The sequence below is a fragment of the Ruditapes philippinarum genome, unplaced genomic scaffold (assembly GCF_026571515.1).
Source record: "Ruditapes philippinarum isolate M1 unplaced genomic scaffold, ASM2657151v2 ctg931_1_1_1_1, whole genome shotgun sequence".
Lineage (NCBI taxonomy): Eukaryota > Metazoa > Mollusca > Bivalvia > Venerida > Veneridae > Ruditapes > Ruditapes philippinarum.
In genome coordinates this window covers 195,946-223,857 of record NW_026859402.1, presented here as the reverse complement: position 1 = coordinate 223,857, position 27,912 = coordinate 195,946, and the positions used below count along the sequence as shown (strand labels likewise).

The following is a 27,912-nucleotide window of genomic DNA, read 5'->3' as shown; positions in this document are numbered from 1 at the left end:
AGCTCAAACTTGTTGAGCGGACAAAGGGTTAGAACTCCCTCAAATGGCAACATATCCTACCAAACTTGATTCGACAAACACATTTATGTAGAAAGTATGAAAAGAAGAAGGTTATATCTTTATAAATGACCAAATGACCTGATGTTTTACATAATAAACATTTACTTGAGTGTATTGAATCATGTTAAAATATCACCAGACATATTTGAAAATAACAAGAAATATAATAACATCTTAACATTGTTTAGAATTTATAGCTTTTGAAATTTTGATATGCTTTGCTTGTTTATATGGAATTTTGATGATTGACCACTGTATTTCCGATTATTTTTTCTATGCTTTACATGTTTTATTGTAAATCATTTATATGAATTGTATATAGTTGAAAGTGACTTATAGGCCCAACGTGGCCGGGTGTTGTAATTTGTTATATGTATGTTTATTATATTGTACATAACACAATGTCACTATAATAAAATTTACTTACTTACTTACTTACTTACTTATACTAGCCTATCTCGGACATGCTATTGTATTACGCAGTATCAGCGGAAGCACGGACAACCTATGCATGCCGCCATATCCGGTTTGTGGAATAGAGCCTTGGGGCTCATAGGAGCGAGACAGAAATTTTTTAGATGATCATATGTATTTAATGTTCGGCTTAACGTTGGCAAAACATGAATTTATTCCCCGACGGATACACTTATACATGTGGACACAGGCCCATACGCACATAACCATATCCGGTTCTGTCTTATTGGGACTGGTGCTCGAAGGAGACAGTCGGGACATTCCGAGACTTTATTTCAAATAATCATCTGCATACAATTTTTCGTTTAAAGTACCACAACATTCCTGACGGCCACACTTATACCAGCAGACACAGGACATGACGTTCCTGGATAACTAACAAGCACTTACCATTTTCTCCGCATCTGAGTAACTACTTATCCCACCTGATTTCCCAATCAGCGTGTGAGAGCACGAGAAAAATTGTCTCGGAGAAATGTCACCTCTACCACGAAAAACTAGCGATCTAATTATCTCCCTGTAATTGAGCTTAGTGGGCGGACAAGCCTAATTCCCTAGTTTTTCAGATTATATAACCGGTATATTAATGGTGAATTTTCATTTTAAAAGTCATAAATGTCACAAACATACAGGGGTAATCTTCCAATTATTTTTATTATTTGAATTTTTAATGCTAAAACTGGCCATTTTCAATGGTTTTGTCAATTGAAAAATGTTTATATTTGGTCTAAAATCACTGCTTTAGAGTACTACCAATTTTAAAAAAATGACTCTAGAGCATTTAACATGAGCCTTATTAATATCGTTTTACTAAGTAACAAAAATAAACAACTACTTAAATGTTTTCTGTTAAGGAACAACAGCAAAAAAAGACAATAGATCGTTATTTTATTCATCTTTTATTCAAATATAAATACAAGAAATGTCGAACGACTAATATGCGCCCCTTTCTAGCCTTTGACTCACATTTAAAGGTTCGCTTTTTAACAAATTCTTAAAGTCTTACCTGTATTTTATTATTTATGTGGGTCTTTTTAACTTTTAAAACTACATTTGACTTGAATTTGTGACTTGAGCAATATTGATGTTTTAATTTGTTTTTTAAATACATGTATGTATCATTTATTTGGTTTAGGTTACTGTACAGTATTTTTGAATATGTTAATGTGCATGAAAAAAGTGCTTAAGAAGTTTGGTATATAATAATAATAATAATAATAATATAATTATAATAGACACTTGCCATAAATGGGTACATGGAAGTGTTCAATTATGGAAAAAAGAAAAATAATGAAGACTTTGTGATAAATAGTTTTCAAGATAATGCCAGCGGAAACCATTTTGACATTTAAGGCCTCTGTGACCTTGACCTTTGAACTATTAACCCAAAATTAATAGGGGTTATCTAATATTATGACCAACCAATATTAGAAATATGAAGAATTTGTGATGAATAGCTTTCAAGATAATCAACGGAAACCATACTACCATTCAAGAACCCTGTGACCTTGACAATTGACCTAGTGACCCCAAAATCACCAGGGGTACTTACTAGTTATGACCAAACAGTATGTGATATATGAAGACTTTGTGATAAATAGTTTTCAAGATAACCAGCGGAAACCATTCTGACATTTAAGGCCCCTGTGACCTTGATCTAGTGACCCCAAAATCAATAGGGGTCATCTGCTAGTTTTGACCAATCACTATGTGAAATATGAAGACTTTGTGATAAATAGTTTTCAAGATAATCAGCGGAAACCATGTGGTCTACCGACAGACAGACTGACGGACCGACATTAGCAAAACGATACATGTATACCCACTCTTTGTCGAAGGAGGGCATAATAAAATGTATGCCAATTCAAGGAACTCCACTGATGTTTTTTGACATGATGGGATAGGAAAGACTTTTTCAAAATTTGTGTACCATTTGATGAAGAACCGTGGACCAACAACTTAAATGCAAATTTAAATTTTCAGATTATTCTTTCACCAAGTTTTTTTTCCAGAATAATCATTTACATTGTGCAATATGACCCAAATAAGAAAAGCATTGCAATCTTTATTATCCTATTTCAATGCTTAAACAGATCTATGTAAGAATTTCAAATTTTATAATTTTAGTTTTTTTTTTTACCTCAGTGAAGCTCCTTTAACTCAAAATAATAAATAACAAAATTCATAACAGTGTACATTTGTATTTATATTGTATATGAAATTAATATCACAGTCCTTTGAGCTTAAAGTGAATTGTTCCATAATGGAAATATGTGTAAACAAGATCAATAGGATAAATGTATTACAGTTCACCTTGTCTGGATTTCTTTATCTAGACTATTTTAATGCAAGATTAACATATCAACGGACAACGATATTGTATATTTTATGTATTTTAACCATTTGATTATTATCATACATATTAGTATAGAATAGGAGTCAAGTTGGCTCATTTCTAAAATAATTAAAGTATATGTTCTGTAATTCCACAAACAATAATGTTGATAATACTTAGTATCATATGTGACAATAAACTACAAAATAATCATTAGTGCGATATATATGATCATATAGGACATATCTCTATACAGCAGATAACAAATTGTTCTAGAACAAACTATTATTATCCATCATACAAACGTCCAATTACTAAACCAATAAGAACTTTATCAATATTTTTTTCTTCCAAGAAATATTTTTCTTAAGAATATCCAAATAATACATATAATAATAATATTTTATCAATATTTGAAATATATTGTACTCCCATGGCAGACAAATCCACCTTAAGTTCTAATATACCACCTTAAGTTCTAATATATACAAGTTATACAGACAGACAAGTTATTAATGTAAATAAGTCACTATAGATATCAGTCTGGTTGAAGAACTAATTAGATTCCTATGGTATTTCTGAGATCAGAATCCGGTAAACAAAGTCTTTGAAATATAGAAAAAAAAGCCCCTGAGCTTATATACATGTACACAAATGCAGTATTAATGCCCGTCTGCTTAGGCCAAACTTATAAATAACCAATTTTTCTATAAATATTGGCAAATTTATAAATAACAAAGTTTTCTATAAATATTGGAAAACTTATAAATAACGAATTTTTCTATAAATATTGGCAAACTTATAAATAACCAATTTTTCTATAAATAATTGCAAACTTATAAATAACCAATACTTCTATAAATATTGGCAAATTTATAAATAACCAATTTTTCTTTAAATATTGGCAAACTTAATAATTACCAATTTTTTCAATACATTTTGGCAATCATATCAACCATGTAACCAATTTTTCTATAAATACGTATATGTATTTGCAAAATTATCAATAACCAATTTTTCTATAAATATTCGAAGTTAAAAAGGGGAATAATTCCTAAAAGTAGTGCTCTCAAGATTATGTACCCTAGCATACTATGCCTTGTAATGATAATCAAGAATTCAAAGTGTCATGTTGATAGCTTTGATAGTTTTGAAGTACTTAATTCTGCTTAATAAGCATTTTGATGATAAATTCAAAGTCAAAAAGGGGCATAACTCTAAAAAATGTAGCTTTCAGAATAATGTCCCTTTGTCTTACAACTGGGCCTTGTCATGTAAAAACAACTATTTTAAGTTTCCTAATCATACCACTTTAAATACCATTCATATTTTGGAAATCATTTTACTTAACAAGCATATTTTGAGAAGACAAAAATAAGTTGAGAAGGTGCATAACTCCAAAAATATAGCTTGTGAAATAAATTTATTAATTGTCTTAAAATTGTGCAGCATCATAATAAACAAGTATTTTTAAATTTCCTTACTTTACTTTATATAGTTTTGAAATAATTCAACATTGTACTTTATAGGCAATTTTGATAAAAAAAAACATCAGCTAAAAAGGGGCAGGTCACTCCAATATATTGCTACCAGAATAATACCCTTATCTAACTCAAAATAAGCAATTTTCCAAGTTTTCACTAATCTTGATTGCAAGTTAAAAAGGGGCAGTACTCTAAAATATTGCTACAATAATAATGCCCCTTGTCTAACAACTACACCTTTGTCAAATTAAGCAAGTATTTCAAGTTTTGTGTTGACACTTTTTAAAATATTTAGGATTTTGCACATCAAAGAACAACACAGCTTTCATAACTGTTTTTTTTCTTTGAAAGTTAAAAATCAAAATAATAGAATATCACAGAGAAAGATATCTTATCAAAGTCTATCCTATATTTAAGATTCATGTCAAAGTTTCTCTATTTCTTTTTGTTAATATAACATCTATTCCATTTGCTGGTTTCAACATCAGCTCTAATAAAGGGCACAACTCCTCCCTTTTTTGAGTACTCTTCACATTGAAGTTACGAAATATGGTTGAAAGGATAACTTTCTCCTCTAGAACTGCAAACTTCTGACCTACAAAACAAATAAAGCCAAATAATTTGTATAGCTAAATGTGAGGGAGAACTAAACTTGAATAATATATAATTTCATAAAAAGGACTTGTAATCATTGTGAAAGGGTATATTATTTTCCGAACTAAACAGCGAAAATAAAAGTAATGTAAAGCAAGCAGCGTAAGACTTTGACAGTCATTAAGTATTCAAATGTTATTTACATGTTTTTATGAAAATCCAATATTTATCAAATGATTTTTTATTTGGTTACAATTTAAGAAAATGCTGTACACTATGGAAACTTTACCGCTTTACTTGTAAGTTCCTCACTATGCATTATTTTAGAACACAAGAAGACACCAAAGTAGGAGCAATGAACTTCAGTAAACTCACTGGATAGCTTCCTCACACAGAAAAATCCCCGACCAAAATTGATCACATTCAGAGCAAAATAAAGAAATACATGACTGTATATCATAGAAATAAATTCGTACCTATACAGTTCCTACCCCCAGCAGAGAAAGGTATGAATGCAAATGGGTGTCTTGACACAGAGTTTTCTGGTAGAAACCTATCTGGATCATATTTCAACGAGTCAGGATAGATATTTCTATTTCTATGAATAGCTGCTGAAGCTATAACAACAGTAGTGTCCTTAGCTATATTTACCCCACCTGAAAACAAACATAAACCTGGGCATTTATCTGTTGGTTGGACAGCATGCTGCACTTTTTGTTAAAATTTCAAAAAGGGCCATAATTCTTTAAAAATCCGTATAAGAGTTATGGGCCTTATTGGAGAGTGACCCATTATACTCTCATATAAGTGAAGTTTCAACCCATTTCATTTAGAAGTCTTCGAGAAGCCAACTTGCACTCAAAACTCAAAAACTTAATCAAAGTGTGACGCCAATGCCTCTTGTGTGTACAATATTGAATAGCTCTAAAATCGAGCTAACACATATAAATCAGTAACACATTCAGACTTTTCTTTTTGCTTTTACTTCAAAAAGTGAGAATACTTAGTAAATAATCAAAGTTTTTTTTTTCGTTTAAAATGTTTCTGTTATCATATTCTAACAACATGCCAAGTTTTAAGAAATTCTATTGAACAGTTTTAATTTTGCCTGTATGTCTATATGAAAACTCCCGAAAACGTCTTTAAATCCATCAAGGATTAAAGAGAAAGAACATACCTATAACAGTGTCCTCTGTCAAACTTCTACCAAACAATGCAACAGATGGAAATATCCTCAAAGATTCCTGAAATTGTTTTAATTAATAATTCCTTAAAGTTATAATGGATTGATTTTCAGGATATTAATGAATTATGTTTTTTTTTTCAATTTAAACTATATTTACTGTAGGATCTACTCCTGCAACCCAGTGCACACATAAGCAGTGGAAAGTCACCATATGACTTCTATTACATTGGTGTGAGGTAAAAGCCTACCAACCAAAAAAAAAAATTTAAAAAAAATCATATTATATAAGGAAAATTTTTCTCAGTTTATTGAATATCAATGGGATATTTTCTATATCTCATTTCTCACCTTAATACAACATTCCAGATATTTCATTTCTTTGAGATCATCTATGGTCACATCTCTATCATTTTTACCTAGGAAACAATTATAATGTACATCTTAATTAAAGTGTATTGGTCTATAATGGAAGGTCTGTAATACAATATACATGCATAATTATGTTGATATTATTTAGTAATCATAATTATAATGTGACATCAAAGCAAGAAAAGAATATATATATGGATGTTGTTGGTAAGTCAGTTATTAAAAAAAAATCTTATACATTGTAACTTATCTATATATATATAGCGCTGATAGAACAAAATATTTTTTAATGCGAGTGCCCATTCTAAATCTCTTACAACTTTACCATGATTTTTTTCCAAGAAATATTTAACAATGTATATGAATATGAAAATGATGCATTTCTGTTGGTTTTTATCAATATTAGACATACTTATGGTAAATATGCCTGTTGACGACCAATTCACTGTAATCAAAATGCACAGTCAAATCTGTGGCAAGACTAGACCACAGTCATGTGAATTCACATACATGTATATACAAAACTATGAGCAAATAGAAAAGCTGATGTTTATGACCACAGCTTTTACTTGACTCACATCTTTCAAAGTAGAAACCTTATGTTTTTAGAGATCATCTAGCAAAAAAAAACATTTTTTTCAATTTATATATGAAATGGTGTTCATTTATTAGTTTGACTGTACTGTACTCCACACAATTATCTGCATAATGATTGTATTAAAAGTTAAAACATTATGTTACCAAATATTCTATCCATTTCTTCATGAACTTTTCTCTGAACTTCAGGGTTGGCCCCTATGAAATGTAGAGCCCAGCTTGACGCAGTAGCTGTAGTATCATGACCCTAAAGCAAAAGAAAAGGAAATATTATGAGTTATCACTGGAATGGATTCATTATTCTCAAATGAAAGTCATGCCACAGTCACTGGATCTTTTTTTTCTATAGATATACCATCAAAGTCATACAGTCACCTTCAAGAACAACAATAATTCTGTGTTAAATTGAGTGCATCATTTCGGAGCCCGCTGTCTGGCCTGGTTCTTTACTGGTGGGCAAAAGAAATTCATGGTGGCTGCCTTTATTTTGAGGATAAAAATAATTTATGCATTCACTTAAATAGCTTCTATGATTTGTCTATAGAATTTGGTATCATAATTTAACTCTTGTAGGCATATAACAAATCATAGTCTTTGACAATATGGCTGAAATATCACATTTTCCTGCCATCAATCTTCCACCAATGCTTCAAATAATTTGATGAAGGAAGCCTTGGTAGATGTTTTCTTCTTAAACAGATAACTTCTGCAGAAGAAACCCTAATCTAGCGTTTCATATACAATCCTAAATCTAGCATTTCATATACAATCCCAAATGTAGCATTTCATATACAATCCCAAATTTTAAGCATTAAATATACAATCCTAAATCTAGCATTGAATATACAATCCTAAATCTAGCATTAAATATACAATCCTAAATCTAGCATTAAATATTCAATCCTAAATCTAGCATTAAAAATACAATCCTAAATCTAGCATTAAATATACAATCCTAAATCTAGCATTAAATATACAATCCTAAATCTAGCATTAAATATACAATCCTAAATCTAGCATTAAATATACAATCCAAAATCTAGCATTACATATACAATCCAAAATGTAGCGTTACATAATTATACAATCCTAAATCTAGCATTGAATATACAATCCTAAATCTAGCATTAAATATACAATCCTAAATCTAGCATTAAATATTCAATCCTAAATCTAGCATTAAATATACAATCCTAAATCTAGCATTAAATATACAATCCTAAATCTAGCATTAAATATACAATCCTAAATCTAGCATTAAATATACAATCCTAAATCTAGCATTAAATATACAATCCTAAATCTAGCATTTAATATACAATCCTAAATCTAGCATTTAATATACAATCCTAAATCTAGCATTTAATATATATATACAATCCTAAATCTAGCATTAAATATACAATCCTAAATCTAGCATTAAATATACAATCCTAAATCTAGCATTTAATATACAATCCTAAATCTAGCATTTAATATACAATCCTAAATCTAGCATTTAATATACAATCCTAAATCTAGCATTAAATATACAATCCTAAATCTAGCATTAAATATACAATCCTAAATCTAGCATTAAATATACAATCCTAAATCTAGCATTTAATATACAATCCTAAATCTAGCATTTAATATACAATCCTAAATCTAGCATTTAATATACAATCCTAAATCTAGCATTAAATATACAATCCTAAATCTAGCATTAAATATACAATCCTAAATCTAGCATTAAATATACAATCCTAAATCTAGCATTTAATATACAATCCTAAATCTAGCATTTAATATACAATCCTAAATCTAGCATTTAATATACAATCCTAAATCTAGCATTAAATATACAATCCTAAATCTAGCATTAAATATACAATCCTAAATCTAGCATTAAATATACAATCCTAAATCTAGCATTTAATATACAATCCTAAATCTAGCATTTAATATACAATCCTAAATCTAGCATTAAATATACAATCCTAAATCTAGCATTTAATATACAATCCTAAATCTAGCATTAAATATACAATCCTAAATCTAGCATTAAATATACAATCCTAAATCTAGCATTAAATATACAATCCTAAATCTAGCATTAAATATACAATCCTAAATCTAGCATTAAATATACAATCCTAAATCTAGCATTAAATATACAATCCTAAATCTAGCATTTAATATACAATCCTAAATCTAGCATTTAATATACAATCCTAAATCTAGCATTTAATATACAATCCTAAATCTAGCATTAAATATACAATCCTAAATCTAGCATTAAATATACAATCCTAAATCTAGCATTAAATATACAATCCTAAATCTAGCATTTAATATACAATCCTAAATCTAGCATTTAATATACAATCCTAAATCTAGCATTTAATATACAATCCTAAATCTAGCATTAAATATACAATCCTAAATCTAGCATTAAATATACAATCCTAAATCTAGCATTAAATATACAATCCTAAATCTAGCATTTAATATACAATCCTAAATCTAGCATTTAATATACAATCCTAAATCTAGCATTAAATATACAATCCTAAATCTAGCATTTAATATACAATCCTAAATCTAGCATTAAATATACAATCCTAAATCTAGCATTAAATATACAATCCTAAATCTAGCATTAAATATACAATCCTAAATCTAGCATTAAATATACAATCCTAAATCTAGCATTAAATATACAATCCTAAATCTAGCATTAAATATACAATCCTAAATCTAGCATTAAATATACAATCCTAAATCTAGCATTAAATATACAATCCTAAATCTAGCATTTAATATACCATACAAGTCTTATCTTGCTTGAACATAACATGATTCACCTTTGTCAACCGTACAGAGCCAAGCTGGCCTACCCATCTTCATAGTCAGACCTGGCTCTATACTATTGGCAAAATAATATTTTTTTTTTTTTTTTTTTTTTTTTTTTTTTTGGAACCACGTTTAAGGCCCTTTTATTTACTTTTCCTTTTTACATTATAAATTCTTATACATCTTACATTTTTCAATTAATTATTTTACATAACATACGTTACAAACTAATATATATGTTGTTGTAGACATTTTAAAATAATTTCAAAGAGCTTAAACGTGAATCTCTTTAAGAAAAAGTTAAGAAAACGGATATTATATTTTAAACAAGATAGAGTTTTGTTAAATCAATTTTAAAAAAATTTCTTGAGTCAGTTGGAAAAATGCTGACAATTTGGGGAGGTGCTAAAATATAAAAGGATAATTTGCAAGAAAAAAAAAACTGTAGTAAACAAAAACATATTTTTCAAACAAACTACGATAAGAAAAAAAAAATAGGTAATTTTAAGAAAGAAAGGCTGCTTTGGTAATATACTTCTGACATATCATCAATCAGTTCTTATAACATTATTAGAAAGTTATTCCACTTCCTGTTGAAATCATCAAGAGAATCATTTTGAAATGCTATGTATTTTTCTAAAGATATTCTATCAATCAATTTTCTTTTAAACACAAGATTATTTGGTATTTTCTTTTTGTTTTACAACTATATATACATGTATAATATTTGGCAAATAAGAGAATATATGATAAAAATTGATTTCAAGAATGAAAAAAGGACAAAAATTTGTCTTGGGTTGCATGTTTACCAATTTCAACCAACCATTTAAACAATTCATTCCAGAAAATTTGTGTTTGTTGACCGTACAGAGCCAAGCTGGCCTACCCATCTTTATAGTCAGACCTGGCTCTATACTGTTGGCAAAATAATTTTAACTTTCATCCTGATGTCCCCAAAATTGGTTATGGACAGTTCAAAAATGGAAGCTGGACAAGTCCATTTAAAGAAATTCAGCAGGGTAATTTCAAGTGTTTAAGCAGACAATATATTTAAACAAGAGCTGTCGGTAGGACAGCACGCTCGACTATTCTAAGTGCTTGATAGTAAAAGAGCCTTGATAATGTTAAATTTTTTAAGTTCACAAAAGGGCTAATTTTTTTTTATAAATTCATGTTATAGGCCTAAGAGAGAGTCTAATTATACAGTAATGTCACAAGGGTGTTTTATTGAGTATAATAATACTAATTACCTATGAATAAATAAATTTGACAGAAAAGGTACAAAGGCTTGTTATTAAGATGTTTTATCAAGTCAATCACTGCTTTATTATTATGAATGCATAAAATTGTCCCAAAAAAGGCACAAACCCTTCAGTAGTTATTGAGATAACAGCTTACAAGCAAAACTTTACCATGAGTTTCGAAGTTGAAAAAGGGGAGAAAAATCAGCCTAAATGCAAGATAGAATTATGGATCTTTGTCAGTGACCTACAATTATGACCCTAAATGCATATGTGAAGTTTTAAATAAATATCTTTAATAGTTATTGAGATATGTAAAACTTGCATGTAAACATCAACCAAGAGACTAAGTAGAAAAGGGGATATGAATCAGCCTTAATGCAAGATAGAGTTATGGAACTTGGTCAGTGACATACAATCATGACCCTCCAATTATGACCCTAAGTGCATGTGTAAAGTTTCAAGTAAATATCTTTGAAGACCTTTAATCTTTAACCAAAATTTCTAAGTTTCAAAGGGGCAAATAATTCTGCAAATATTTTAGGCAGAGTTATGCAATTTTGCAAACTGATGTACATTGTTACTATAAAAAAGTATTTTAAATTTCAATTGAATATCTCAAGCAATCATTGAGATATTTATCTTTACAAAAAAACTTTAACCAAAATTTCTAAGTTCCAAAGGGGCATAATTCTGTCAATATTGTAGGCAGAGTTATCCAACTTGTCAATCTGATGTACATTGTTACTATAAATAAGTATTGTAAGTTTCAATTGAATATCTCAAGCAATAATTGAGATATTTGACTTTACAAAAAACTTTAACCAAAATTTCTAAGTTAAAAAGGGGCATAATTCTGTCAATATTGTAGGCAGAGTTATCCAACTTGTCAATCTGATGTACCTTGTTACTATAAATAAGTATTGTAAGTTTCAATTGAATATCTCAAGCAATCATTGAGATATTTGACTTTACAAAAAACTTTTACCAAAATTTCTAAGTTAAAAAGGGGCATAATTCTGTCAATATTGTAGGCAGAGTTATCCAACTTGTCAATCTGATGTACTTTGTTACTATAAATAAGTATTGTAAGTTTCAATTGAATATCTCAAGTAATAATTGAGATATTTGACTTTACAAAAAAACTTTAACCAACGCAGACGCGGACGCCGACGCCGGGGCGACTACAATAGCTCTCATATTCTTCGAATAGTGGAGCTAATCATATTCTTCGAATAGTGGAGCTAAAAATTAGCAAATCAGACATTATGGCAAGAGCAAATCTTTATCTTTGAAATATATATATTGAGGGTTGACGGCAAAACTGTTGTAAGTTCTTCTTTATTTCATATAAGTTACTACAGTTTTGCAATCAACCCTTTAAATATAGTCATATAAACTTCAAACCTCAAACATAAATGTATCCACTTCTTCTCTGATATCTTCATAGGTCAATTTCTGTGGTCCTTCCGTTGCACACAAAAGCATATCTAGAAACGCTAGTCTTTTTTTCGTGCCTACAGAGTTATCTTCCCCTTTCTCTTCTATCAATTTCTCCATTGTAGTGTCACTGTTATGCCTTGTAATAAACTCTGCTTGCCTTTCTTGTATAACCTATGAAAACAAAAGATATTAAAACTGATCACTTGGCTCCTTTTAAAATATATAAAATATACTTGTCATTTTTATACAAAATATGTAATTATTCTGATTTCTATACAAAAAATAAAATCAGATATTTTTATACAAAATATAAAAATATGCCTATTTTTATACAAAATATAAAAATATGCCATTTTTATACAAAAACTATTTTGACAGTTTCTGAGAAAACTATGTGAATTGTCCAGAATCCATGATGGGAAGAATAGCTTGCATAAAAATCCGAAACAAAATGGGTAAATATAGAGGAAAGTCAGGAGGGTAGAACTGCATTTCAGTTTTCTTAAAACAATAAAATCTTTTAATTTTATATAAATGTTTAAAAAGTTGAAATTTACCCATTGATTAACTTATATGGTGTCAAAGCGCACATGGATCAGCGAAAATTCTCATATATTTTTTACCAATGCTCTATTTTGAGATATTTATGGGGTTCACCCCCGTGTTACAGTGTTAATATTTCACCTTTTCTGTAAAGTCATGTAGTATGGACAAGCATCTGGTATAGTCCTTGCCTGGACCAATCAGATTAAAGAGAAAATCTGACCATAACCAAGGTGTCCTTGCCCTCAATATTGTATACTCTGACATCCTGAAACAAAATCCTGAAGTTAATCCTGAAAGAAAATTATAAAAGAAAATGCTTGAAGAAAATGGTGAAGAAAATCTTGAAAGAAAATACCATGGAGCTAAATATAGATGGAGAAGAAACTGTGACACACAGTTACATTCATTATCAACAAGATTGTTTTTCCGCAAGTTATATGTTGCGGGATTTTCTGAGATTTGATGCATCCTGGGTAAAAGTACCCAAAATATCGCCATATTGAATTCCCGGAGGTAGATCAACAAAAAAAGACGAAACATTTTCTACTTATACAAGAAGCAATAGTTATTTATTCTAAATTCTAACACTCACGTGATTTTGTCACTATAGACAAAGAAGGAAAAAAACTAGTGTTAAACTGACAATAAACACCGGTTAGGGACTACTTGTATATGCGCTGTTATGTTTTCACCCTCGATTGTATAGTTTACAAAGCATTTTAAAGCAACAATAAAAAGCATTTTTATTTATATTTGCAGTTCTTATAATGTTTTCTTTTCATACAATACCGAAATAATATCTCACATACACTAACGCCACATATTAGATCCATATCAGTTAATAAATACTTAGACAAAACCGCGCCAATCCGTAAGCAGCGTAAATGACGTCATCCTAAGTAAACAACTAATTCATAAACAAGCTGACGTTATTTCATACATACAAGAATGATAAATGGGGCACTGATGTAAACACGATACAACGTAAGTTTTTATTGTTGAAAACTTGATAAAATAACGTTTTTTTTCTTATTATTTCTTTTGTTTGATAATTTCTATATCTTCGCAACAGTAGGGTGCGAAAATCGAACAGCGTTATACGAAAATCGGCACCGGAAGTTATTTCCGCTTGTAAAATAAGTTTAGTGATTTTCCTTATTTTATCGTGTTAGAATCGAAATAACATCGGCCAGAGAGGTGTATATCGGCTATTTAACACCGGTTTTGTTGTTTTGATGTGACAAAATTAACCACTCAGGCCTACCGCCTTCGTGGTCAATTGCTACGCATCAAAACTCCAAACCGGTGCTAAATAGCGGATATACACCTCTCAGACCGATGTTATTTCTTAAACAAACAATACACACTTTTCCACACAAACACTGATGAAAATCCATGTCGGCAATATAAACAATAATTCACGAATATCGCCAAAGTTGAACAAGAGTGCGAAAATCGGAGACTAGCGGGAAAACCCAATTTTCACCGAAGCACGCAAAGGATTGTGGGTCTGAATCTGACAGGGTCTATTTTTGAGCTTCCTATCCATCCATTGTATATATATCTGTGAAAATTATAAGAAAATCTGGAGAAAAAAAAACATAAAGAAAATCATAAAAGAAAGTCCTGAAAGAAAATCCTGAAAGAAAATCATAAAAGTAAATCCTAATGAAAATCCAGAAAGAAAATCATAAAAAAATCATAAAAAAAATCCTGAAAGAAAATTCCAGAAGAAAATCATTATGTAAATCCTAATTAAAATCAAGAAAGAAAATCCTGAAAGAAAATCAAGAAAGAATGTCATAAAAAAATCCTGAAAAGAAATCCTGAATATCCAAAAAGAAAATCAGGAAGAAAATCCTGGAAGGAAATCATGAAACAAAATCCTGAAAGAAAATCATACAGAAAATCCTGAAAGGAAATCCTGGAAGAAAATGCTGAAAGAAAATCTTGAGGAAAATGCTGAAAGAAAATCCTGAAGAGAATCCTGAAAGTATATCCTAAAATGAAATCCTGAAAGAAAATCCTGAATGGAAATACTGATAGAAAATCCAGGAAGAAAATCCTGATAGAAAATTCTGAAAGAGAAAATCCAGAAAGAAAATCCTGAAGATAATCCTGAAAGTATATCCTAAAAGAAAATCCTGAAAGAAAAATCATGAAGAAAATCTTAAAAGAAAATGCTGAAGAGAATCATAAAAGAAACACCTGAAAGAAAATTCTGAAAGAAAATCCTGAAGAGAATCCTGAAAGAAAATCTAGGAAGAAAGCCCTGAAAGAAAATCCTGAAGAGAATCCTCAAAGAGAATCCTGAAGCACAATTGTGAAGATATTTTGTAGCTTATCTGAAGCACTCTAGAGCCTGCTTACTGAAAGTAATCAGTACTGGTGTTATATGAGGAAACATGGTTGTGACTAGTTCTGTAACTTCTGTACGTGCCAGAGCAGAGATATAGTTTGATTACCGTAGAAAGGTTTTCATAATCAATCACAACGAAAGTTATCTGCAAGTTTAGGAATCAGAGCCTGTGTCGATGGATTCATAGTCCAACACTCTACATATTAAGCTAACCAGACAATTAAAAAGTTTCAAGGTAATAAGGGGGAACCATTCTTACATTTAAGGCCGCTGTGACCTTGAACTTTGAAAGTGACCTCAAAATCAATAGGGGTCATCTACTATCTATGACCAATCAATATGTGAAAAATGAACACTGTTATAAATAGTTTTCAAGATAATGAGTGGAAACCATTCTGACATTTAAGGCCCATGTGACCTTGACCTTTGAACTATTGACCCACAATCTATAGGAGTCATCTTCTAGTTATGACCAATCAATATGTGAAATATGAAGACTTTGTGATAAACAGTTTTCAAGATAATAAGCGGAAACCATTCTGACATTTTAGGTACCTGTGACCTTGACCTTTGACCTAGTTACCTCAAAATCAATAGGGGTCATCTTCTACTTATGACCAATCAATATAGTTTTTAAGATGATCAGCGGAAACCATGTGGTCTACTGAGGGACAGACTGATCAACTGACATTAGCAAAACAATATACCCCATCTTTTTAGAAGGGGGCATAATAAACAAATTGAGCTACCAAAGTTATAAACAAGAACTGTCGGAGGACAGTAAGGCTTTTGAAAAAGTTGTCACAAGGGTATTTTATTGAGTATAATAATGCTTACCTATGAATATACAAAATTGACCGAAAAGGTACAAAGGCTTGTTATTAAGATGTTTTATCAGGTAAATCACTTCTTTATTATTATGAATGCATAAAATTTTCCCAAAAAAGGCACAAACCCTTCAGTAGTTATAGAGATAACAGCTTACAAGCAAAACTTTACCATGAATTTCTAAGTTGAAAAAGGGGAGAAAAATCAGCCTAAATGCAAGATAGAATTATGGATCTTGGTCAGTGACCTACAATTATGACCCTAAATGCATATGTGAAGTTTCAAATGAATACCTTTAATAGTTATAGAGATCTGTAAAACTTGCATGTAAACATTAATTACGAGACCAAGTAAAAAAGGGGGAGATAAAACAGCCTTAAAATACGTGACACAGATATGAGTGCTGTTCAAAGATCATTATCTATGACCACAAATATACATATGAAGTTTCAGAGATATGCAAAACTAAACCAAGAAAAGGAGATTTTTTTTAGTACATAAGGGAGCATAATTCTTTCAAAATACATGGCAGAGTAATGAATCTTGAGATGTGATCTTCAATTATGACCCTAAGTACATGTGTAAAGTTTCAAGTAAATATCTTTGAAGACCTTTAACCAAAATTTCTAAGTTTCAAAGGGGCAAATAATTCTGCACATATTGCAGGCAGAGTTATGCAACTTTGCAAACTGATGTACATTGTTACTATAAAAAGGTATTGTAAGTTTCAATTGAATATCTCAAGCAATAATTGAGATATTTGACTTTTCAAAAAACTTTAAGCAAAATTTCTAAGTTAACAAGAGGGCCATGATGGCCCTGAGGTCGCTCACCTGTATATAGGCCCCCGGAGCGAGGCCAGTTTAAACCCAAGGGCTTTTATTTGAAAAAAATTGGAAGACACCCATTAGATGTTAAGTTTTTACTATACCTATATAATGAAAAACAATGACCTCCTCCCCCCCCCCTGGCAGGGCTAATTTTAACCCAAGGGCTTTTATTTGAACAAACTTGGTAGACACCTATAAGAAGATGTTTTATGCTTAACATCTAAGCTCTAGCTCATTGGGTTTTTTAAAAGAAGATTTTTTAAGTTTTTAATATACACATATAGTTAAAAACAATGACACCCCTTGGGCGGGGTCAGTTTTGACTCCAGGGCTTTTATTTGAACAAACTTTGTAGACACTTAGTAGAAGATGTTTCATGCTTAATATCTTAACAGTAGCTATTTGGGTTTTTTCAAGAAGATTTTTTGCTATAAACATATAAGGAAAATCAATGACCCCCGGGCAGGGCCAATATTGACCCCAGGGCTTTTATTTGAACAAACTTGGTAGACACCAATTAGAACATGTTTCATGCTAAATATCTTAGCTCTAGCTCTTTGGGTTCTTTAAGAGAAGATTTTTTAAGTTTTTACTATATGCATATAGGGAAAATCAATGACCCCCTGGGGCAGGGCCAATTTTGACCCCAGGGCTTTTATTTGAACAAACTTGGTAGACACTCATGAGAAGATGTTTCATGCTAAATATCTTAGTTCTAGCTCTTTGGGTTCTTTAAAAGAAGATTTTTTAAGTTTTTACTATATGCATATAGGGAAAATCAATGACCTCCTGGGACGGGGCCAATTTTGACCCCAGGGCATTTATTTGAACAAACTTGGTAGACACTCACTAGAAGATGTTATATGCCAAATATCTAAGCTCTAGCTCTTTGGGTTTTTTAAAAGAAGATATTTAAAGTTTTTTTCTTTCGGTTGCCATGGCAACCAGAGTTCTGCATGGAATTAAATTCTTTGAACAATTTTTAAAGGTGACAACCAAAGGAACATTCCTGTGAAGTTTGGATGAAATTGGCTTGGTGGTTTATGAGGAGATGTCATTTAAAGTAAAAATTTACGGACGGACGGACGCCGGACGAAAAGCGATCACAAAAGCTCACCCTGTCACTTTGTGACAGGTGAGCTAAAAAGGGGCATAATTCTGTAAATATTGTAGGCAGAGTTATCCAACTTGTCAATCTGATGTACATTGTTACTATAAATAAGTATTGTAAGTTTCAATTGAATATCTCAAGCAATAATTGAGATATTTGACTTGACAAAAAACTTGAACCAACGCAGACGCCAACGCAGGAATTACTACAATAGCTCTCATATTCTTCGAATAATTGAGCTAAAAATAGTATAGAGCCTGGTCAGGTTGCACTGATGCGCAGGCTGGCTTGTCCCTCTACATGTGGCAAAGACTAATCACTTCCCGTTCCAACAAGATATATTTAGGATTAAAACATACTTGCATACTGCCTGTACATATTCTGAATCACTATTTCTCTGTGCATTTATGCTCCTTCCCATGGCTGTCTCTATAAATAGATAGAAAAACATGTTTCTTTTCAGAACAAATGGCAAAAACTTAAAAATAAAACATTTCATGCCTATCTTTAAGGAGAAAATTCACAGCCAAAAATTTTGTTTTCTGAATTTTAAACATGTACAATGGTCTATGATACATGCAGCTGCCTTGGATGCATAACAGGGAAAATTGTTATCAGAATACACAAAACATTTAAAAGATGGATACCATGAGCCGAGCCTGTTGAATCAATATGGAGAAGGTAAGGTGAAGAGACAGACTCATGAACAGACAGACAGACAGGGATAAGAACAATATTTCTGGCATATAAAACAAAAATTTCAAGTGTTTGCACGGGTGCTGGAAATGTCATTTTAAACCCTGTGGGTATAAAATAATCATGTGATTTGATCAGTGCTTCCGAGGGATCTCTTTGTTTCCAGATTTTTATACTTAACAACAGCAGGTGTGGCAGCTGTAAAAAGTTGCCCCATACTTCACTTCAGTGTTATTTTATTTTTCTGGTAATTTTGGATCATTGATGTCTGCACTATTAAGTGTTGAGAATTGAGAACCCTCATGTACAGACTCAAACTGAGTCTGTAATTTTCATGTAATTTTGTTGTGATCAATCCTCCAAGGGATCACTTTGTTTCCAGATTTGAATAATGTTATTTGTCTGCTGTTGTGAAAATTTGTTGTTTATACATACAAATTACAAAAAATTTTCAGTAAAAACAATAATTTTTTATCATTTCATTTGTAACTACATGTATAAAAATATATCTATGAAGAAAATAAACATGCTCAAGAAATAGAGTCAAACATTGGTTTCCATGCAAACAGGAATAATTGACTTTAGGAGTAACGGTTCAAAGTGGTAACAAGACTGTACGCACAACCAGAGAAAGATATCTTACAGAAGTACGGTAAGTTTTCGGTAAAATGAAATAAATTAAAAGCAATAGCGGGAAAAACAACAAAGCTGCATTTATAATGAACCAAATAAACAGCTTACCACTGACCACGTACCACAGATTATATCTAGAGCACACAACGTGATGTCATCAAACACGTTATAAACAGTTTTACCATCTGCATGAGCGGTCATCTTCTCCAAGAGTACCTTTGCCTGTTCATTAAACACGCCGACAAAATTGTGTAAAATTTTAAAGTGAAAAGATGGTGTTAGAAGTTTTCTTCTGCTTTTCCATTTTTCCCCTGTGCTGTAAAAGAAATAAGAACAAATTTTCTACTTTCCTAAAATAACAAATCCCTTTTTTTAAATAAATAATACAGAAAATAAAACATGTCAAAATGCAGAGAAATTTTAAAGTTGGGCTACTTAAATCAGGTGGACATTAGTGGTGTATCACAAAAGTCTGAAAGGCAATTTTTAATGTTTAGTTTGTGTCTGGATCTCTCTAAAAAATGGAAAGGTATCAACAGAATGTATGGCTGTCCTTTTATCAACACAGACTCAGTGATTCCTTTTTCAATTTTCAAAACATTGAGACCTGTGGCTGAATCAGAAAAAAGCAGGAAACCTGAAATCAAATTCCAATAACTTAGAATGGAATTTAAACACACATTTTATAAATTTTCCATCTTGATTCAATTTAATATGCATGTTGCATACCATAGGCTTTATATAGGGACAGCTTTCAGTCAATTAAATTTATCAACTTGCTGATATGAGTCAGCTGCTGTTGAGTCATGGTTCTGGTGAAGAATGTGCATAGGGCATTCCTGGGGAAAATATAGGGGAAAGTACATCTATTTTGGGCTAGGGCAAACAGTCTTTATTCAGCTGTAAATCACATGCAAAAAAAAATCACCGAGACTGTAATTCAACAAAATGGCTTCTCATTGACAATAAATAGTGTTTTAGTAAGGTAATCTGAGAAATAAGTAATTTTGTAAATCAGAAAGTAAAAACTTCCTTTTTTTGTAGTTTTCCTACAAGATAATTTTTTTCATTCAAAATGTAATTTTCATAATTTTTAGAAAATCCTTTCTAGTGGCTACTGATACACAGCATCTGACATCTTGAAACCCATCATCCAAATAGCAAACAATTGTAAACAGCCAAATGATCAATTTCAAAGCACTGACTAAAGAAGTCATGCCAAAGATACCTTCAAACATCCACAAAGGATATATCAACATGAAAGTTCAGAGTTTCAGATATTATAAAAGGAGATTTCAGTTTGAGTTCAGAAATATTCTTTATAACTTTGGAGCCTGAAAGTATGATTTTTATCCAAGACTGGTTGGAACTCATGACCTTTGTGTTAATGTGAGGCAAACAACTTTACCACTAGGCCATCTCTCTCTAACCCTTTAATAAGCTAGCCAGAAACCTTCCGAAAATGAAAGAATTTCATGCAAACTTCTGGATTTAAACCAAAGAGACTGAAGGGCAGAATACTCACCTTGTTAATAGCCCTGTACCTAACCATGGTTGAATGAATCTGTAATCTGAGGATTTATCTAGGTGACTTGAACTATTTAATAAAGGCTGGAAATACAACAAGGCATTTGACATCATAAGACAATGACTTTTATGTATCAAAAGTTGTCACCTTTACATATGTTAATTATATGTGGCATCTTTAAAAAATCCACATAATTCATTTTTTTTAAAATCTGCTTACTGAAAGAAGCGACTAGCAAAATGTATACAAACACACTGACGATCACTTTTGTTTTTAAAGTGAATTGGTCTATTATAAACGTAAGGTGACTGTAATAATCTTTACTGCAAAATATAAATTTATAGTGCATTTGCACTAAATGGTGAAAATATATTTTGTGCACAAATTTATGGTTATTGCAAAATATTATGATTTAACTTAGAAAGTAACAATTATACATGTATAGTTACCTCAGCCACCTCAGGACTACAAACAAATATCATAGGGTGCCATCCTATCAGTAGACGGAACACTTGTAAGTGTGAAAAGTCATCAAACAACTGTAACAATTGCTTGGTAAATTCTGAAAAATTAATTTATTTAAATAAAACTTGTATTGTGTGATCAAAAATCACTTAATTACTGATATGTACAGGTTAATGTGGTACAATTTCTGTACTTTGCATTTTAGATGCTACTGTATTTTGCATTTTAGATGCTGCAGGAAATAGCAAGGTATAAATCTTTTAAAATATATAATTGTGTCTGATAGTTCAAAAATGTTCACAAATACGGGCAAAAGATGTGTAAGTGGCCTAATAGCTTAGTGTCATGGAATGGTTTTTCAAGGGTCCCGGGTTAGAATCTGAATCAAACTGCATTTTTTTCTCACCCTGTGAAATTCACAACCCAATGGGGGGGACTGTAAGGGTACATAATTACAGAGTTCTGTGAGCCTGTTTAAAACTCAAGGATGAATTTCAACATAGTGGGAGAGTGTGTTGTGGTTTTGTTGATAGAGTAGTAGAGCAGTATTCTGAGGGTCCCAAGTTCAAGTCCTGGTCAGGCTGCATTGTTTTCCTTGTAACCCTGTAACATCCATTTCTATAAACTTTTGTATGCAGCATCTTGATATAATGCATAATTATGTTTATAAATCTTTGATGAATCAGGGTAAGCTTTGTGAGACCCACAAGCCATCCCAGCACTTAGTCTAGGCTTATAATACTAATTAACTTGGCACAGGTCCACTGTACATGTATCTAAGCAAATGTCTTTTCTTTTTCTATTTTTATTAAGCATTTGTGATTTAATAATACCCATAACAGGTATGTAGATCCAAAAACTTTCAACTGTTGCGGGGTAGCTTACATTTGAAACAACCAAACTAGCCCCTTCTTATAGTGGGAGGTACCTTCCCCAGAAAAAATGAAACCTACATTTTAAATGGTGGCTTAATTATCTTTCTTTGGATACTAAATGATGGCTTCTAATCATGTTTGGGTGCACATTTTCACCGTAGGGAACGTGTTACAGTATCGCCTTTTTCGGTTACAGTATAGAATTTTCAAGATGGAGGATTATTTATGGGAAGAGAGGTAGGTGATTTTTATTCAGGTCCATACAACTAGTAGTGTAGTTCTAAAAGATGTTTTTGTGCTTTGCTTGTTAGGAACAGAATCCGGTATCTAGTAATATATTTCTTCAGACCCTGCACCGCAGATTTATCTCTATATTGTCACATAAATGTGCAGATTTGACAGTTTAAAAATTTGAACCGAGAGACCAACGCATTTTTCTCCCATTCCGACATTATTTAAGCATGCCTAGATAAAGTAAGTCTACAAAACGTTAGTCATTTATGTTTAGAAACGTTTGTAAAAGTAAATGACCAGTTGAACCTATTTTCCTGTTGGTAAAATGCGTTTGAAAAAATAAACAATGTTACAGTATAGAGCGAGGTTAATTTTGAAGGGTTACAGCATAGACCTAGCGACTTTGATCCAATTTTGTTACAGTTTATACCCAGATTTCTGTTACAGTTTAGATACTTGCCAAATTTCAAACAAAGTTCGTGTATCCATTATTTTTATGAAATAACCCATACGTTTCTATTTAATACATTCTTGAAAGGTTGTATTACTTTTTTTCTTCAGCAGAAAAGTTATAGTTTGCTATTTTTCTTACTTTAAGTTTCAGATTGAGACTTTTTGCAGAATAAGTTATGTCCTAAGTAAGGACTGTTTTCACGACAAAAACAGTAATTTTTATCGAATTGTAATGAGAGAAGAAAGATTATTGCTTGATTTCATTACACATTATAATAATGCCTATTAGTAATAAAATAGAGAAAAAAGAATCCTAAACAGAAGTCCAACACGGAAAACATGAAAATGTTGCAGGCTCAGTTTGACTAAACCTGTTCATGGACGGTAGTGGTAACTGCAAGCTACCGTTCACGCCTCCTAGCACCGATCAGCAGAATTCACATTAAACATGAACTGGTACACTTCAGATTTTTTAACATCTTTGGATGTGTTCATATGGCGGTTATCATGGAACCTTCAATGTGACACGTTATTGCCATTCTATGAAACGCGGCATATTACCCCCCAGGTTAAGAATTGCGTGTGGCCTAAACGAGAATACAATGAGTGAAACTAAACAAAATGAAATTTTGAGAGGGTATCGGAGGTTATGAAGCCTGCATACCATAGATAAGCTGTAAAAAGACACAATTAACAAGCAGGCAATACCCTAAGAGTAATTAAACAGTATTTAACTGAGCAATACTGCAACCTTAAATTCTATTTTAAGTTGGAATTTCCATCTATCATAATGTATTTTGTAAGTATTTAAAAGGGTTTAAATGAACATTTTCAATTTTGTTGTGTTGGAATTTCTTTAGGGATTCTGTTTAACTCTATTTTGTTACGTTTGGCTTTCTTGGATTTTAAGTTTCAACGACACTGAGGTTATGTAAAAATATTCCTGCTTTAGTGTAAAGAAAGACCCCAGATACCCTTTGTGAAACATTTCAGACACGAGCGCCTGACTAGAACCACCGACCTTCCGTAAATTAGCTTGATAGATTCCTCACATACAAAGAATCCAAAGTCATGATTGGATTTCAACTACGGCAGTAAATGAAAGATGATTTGATATGGAACGCCGTGATTGTCTTACGTGATCATTGTTTTTGCTATCATGTGAAACGATGATATTATTTTGTCGTTTGAGCATGTTAACATGTGCAATTCACATCATGTCTTGTCAAAGAATCATGCTGACTTGTTCAAACAGCATGTTACCTTGTCAAATTATCATGATGACATGTGCAAAAAAGATGTTAATTTGTCAAAGTATCGTGATGACTTGTGCAAACAATATGTTAACTTTTCAAAGTATCATGATGATTTTGTGAAAACGACATGTTAACTTGTCGAAATTTCATGATGACTTGTGCAGACAACATGTTAACTTGTAAAATAATCCTGATGACTTGTGCAGACAACATGCTAACTTGTCAAAGTATCGTGATGACTTGTGCAAACAACATGTTAATTTGTCAAAGTATCGTGATGACTTGTGCTTATGACATGTTAACTTGTCGAAATTTCATGATTACTTGTGCAGACAACATGTTAACTTGTCAAATAATCGTGATGACATGTGAAAACAGCATGTTAACTTGTCGAATTATCATGATGACATGTGCAAACAACATGTAAACTTGTCAAAGTATCATGGTGACTTGTGAAAACGACATGTTAACTTGTCCAAATTTCATGATGACTTGTGCAGATAACATGTTAACTTGTCGAATTATCGTGATGACATATGCAAACAGCATGGTTACTTGTCAAAGTATCATTATGACTTGTGCAGACACTATGTTAACTTGTTAAAATGTCCTGATGACTTGTGCAGACAACATGCTAACTTGTCAAAGTATCGTGATGACTTGTGCAAAACACATGTTAACTTCTCAAAGTATCATGAGCATGTCATCACGATAATTTGACAAGTTAACATGCTGTTTGCACATGTCATCATGAAATTTTGACAAGTTAACATTTCGTTTGCACAAGTCATCATGATACTTCGACAAGTTAACATGTTGTTTGCACAAGTCATCATGGTACTTTGACAAGTTAACATGTTGTCTGCACATGTCATCATGATTATTTGACAAATTAACATGCTGTTTGAACAAGTCAGCGTGGTATTTTGAAAAGATATGATGTAAATTGCACATGTTAACATGCTTAAACGACAAAATAGTATCATCATTTCACAAAATAGCAAAAACATTGATCACATAAGACAGTCGCGGCGTTCCATAATTTGAAGTCGACGGCCTTATCCCGACTCTGCCACTAGTATGTACCTCCATCAGGCTCACTAGAGAAGATATTGTAATTGTCTGACCTTAATTTATACTCTATAACTTTCAATATTATTTTCTTTTTCACAAACATGAAATCTGCTATACAGGATGTCTGAAATAAAAAAACGACTTTTAATTTAATAATGACAAAATAATCGAACTTCAACAAAGAAGCATTCGAAATGACGCCATGATCATGATTTGATTTGAATGCTTTTGGTTCGAGATGAGAAGGGTCTTTAATTAAACATTGCCTTTTATCAAAATCTATGTTTTGGGTTTTCGTATCCCCAATGGCAACCGAAACCATTTGAACAACTTAATTGGTAGAAAGTCATGTAAATTTCATCACATTTAGTCAAGAAGTTACTGAGCGGATGAGATTGCACACACATGTGTACCACAGACGGACGAATAGCCATCGGGCCAATTAGCTCACAGAGATTAAAAGTCTATGTAAGATTCATACATTTTACCCAGTATAATTACATAGAAAATATCGAAGTCTAAACTGTAACCGAAATCTGGGTACAAACTGTAACAAAATCGGATACAAATCGCTAGGTCTATGCTGTAACCCTGCACAAATTACGTCGCTCTATACTGTAACATTGTTTATTTTTTCAAACGCATTTTACCAACAGGAAAATAGGTTCAACTGGTCATTTACTTTTATAAACGTTTCCTAACATAAAGGACTAACGTTTTGCAGATTTTACAATACATGTATATGTTTCTACATTTCCCTGAAAATTTCAGACATGCAACAGTGTTGATAATACCACGCAATCATTTGATAGAACTTTCAAAGAAAAAAATCTTTGAAAAAGTGGCTTACAAAGATTTGGAAGTTAGAACTACATTTATGTAATATAAATCCCTGCTGTACATGTATGGTGTATAACCAGGCAGGGGAAACTGGGCCCTTACAGATTTTACACAAGAAATATTTGTACATAATTATAACATTGTCACAAAGTTATTGACAAATGCAGATAGTAACTAGATCTATGTCCAATAAGAGACTGAGTTAGTTATTTAATAATTTATTGAGTTATCGACCTCAATCAGACCTTTTGGATTTCTTTTCAGCTGGTGCACATTTCCTATTATAGGCAGTGATTTTGGTCCTCCAAGTCTGTCTATATTTCTTCTAAGTCTCTCAAGTTTGAGCAGCAAAATTGAAAATAAACTTATAAAAATGCCTGTCAAAATTATTGAAACGGCAACCATTTTGATAAATCATGTGACCGATCACGTGACAATATTTAAATGGCGGGAATTTTTAATATGTTTAGAAAGCGTACACACGTGTACGGGTTTAAACTTTATTTTGAAATAGGGAAAAACAGCGTTATTTATTTTAGATTTGATCTAGTTTAATAAAATAATATTTATATTATTCACGTTTGCAAGAATCTACACTCGCAATATTCCACTTTCAATAGTAGAAACTGATGATCTCTGTAATTCTTTTAAAAAGCGCGCACTGCAAATTAATTAATTAAGGTTTTGAGTTGAGTTATTAAGGATGGACCTACTTTGTAAATCAATTTGAGTGCGGTGAAATTAAAGTTATCTTTAATCTAATGCATGCTAAATCTACATAGATCTCATATTATACTCAAACAGAGACATAGACATGTCTCTGACTCAAAGTAGATCTAGATTTTTTTTTATATCTGAATATTTTGAAATATCTGTAAAATATTTTGGGAGGTCTTCCATGAATTTACTTAAGATATCTGAAATTGTATTTCAGCACTCTAGAATTTTAATTCAATAGCTTTATAATTTAATTAATTTGTAGCGCACTTAAAAAAATATAGAGGTTTCCTATTTTTATCAGTTAGAGACCTCTTCAGTATATTTAAAGAGCCTTTAAAACAACTGAAATATACCTTATTAATAATTGATATATTCAGCTAAATTGGAGAGGTCTTCAATTTATTTATCGTGCACTTTAAATGATTTTTTTAATATAATTGAATTAGAGACCTCTTCAAATATTTGAGTATAATTTATGCAAATTTGACGTTCCATAAGAGGGACATACAGCTCGTTCTTAAATTTTAAATAGGAAAAATTGTGTACTTAATTTTCGGTATATATATATGACGTACCTTGCTGAACATTCAAAGATCGAGGCACGGATTAGTTAATTATTATTTAAACTAAGTCCGTGCTGGGACATTTATCATTGTATTTTAATCTGCCCCAGGTGTTTGTTAGAGGCTACATGTATTTTGAGGTGAAGACATATTGATCGAGAAAAATTATTAAGATCTAAACGTTTCAGTTTAAACATATTTTATTGCAGCACATGTATACATGCTAAGGGTGTGGAGGTCCAAATGCATTATTTAAAAATCCAAACAAATTTTGTATCAATCC

At 31.4% G+C, this 27,912-nt stretch overlaps 1 protein-coding gene across 1 annotated transcript; it reads right to left on the bottom strand.

Moving 5' to 3' along the window:
• Positions 1-1,417: 1,417 nt before the first annotated feature.
• On the bottom strand, positions 1,418-26,809 carry LOC132756361 (cytochrome P450 4V2-like). Its single transcript, XM_060747417.1, has 12 exons — positions 26,592-26,809; positions 21,599-21,711; positions 21,147-21,232; positions 19,744-19,937; positions 18,652-18,721; positions 13,303-13,429; positions 12,583-12,789; positions 7,244-7,346; positions 6,482-6,549; positions 6,125-6,191; positions 5,424-5,603; positions 1,418-4,948 (listed from the first exon to the last, which is right to left on the bottom strand). Exons 1-12 carry the CDS (start codon positions 26,749-26,751, stop codon positions 4,773-4,775), a joined length of 1,551 nt encoding a protein of 516 aa, XP_060603400.1. The 5' UTR covers positions 26,752-26,809; the 3' UTR covers positions 1,418-4,772.
• Between the last annotated feature and the right edge of the window lie 1,103 nt (positions 26,810-27,912).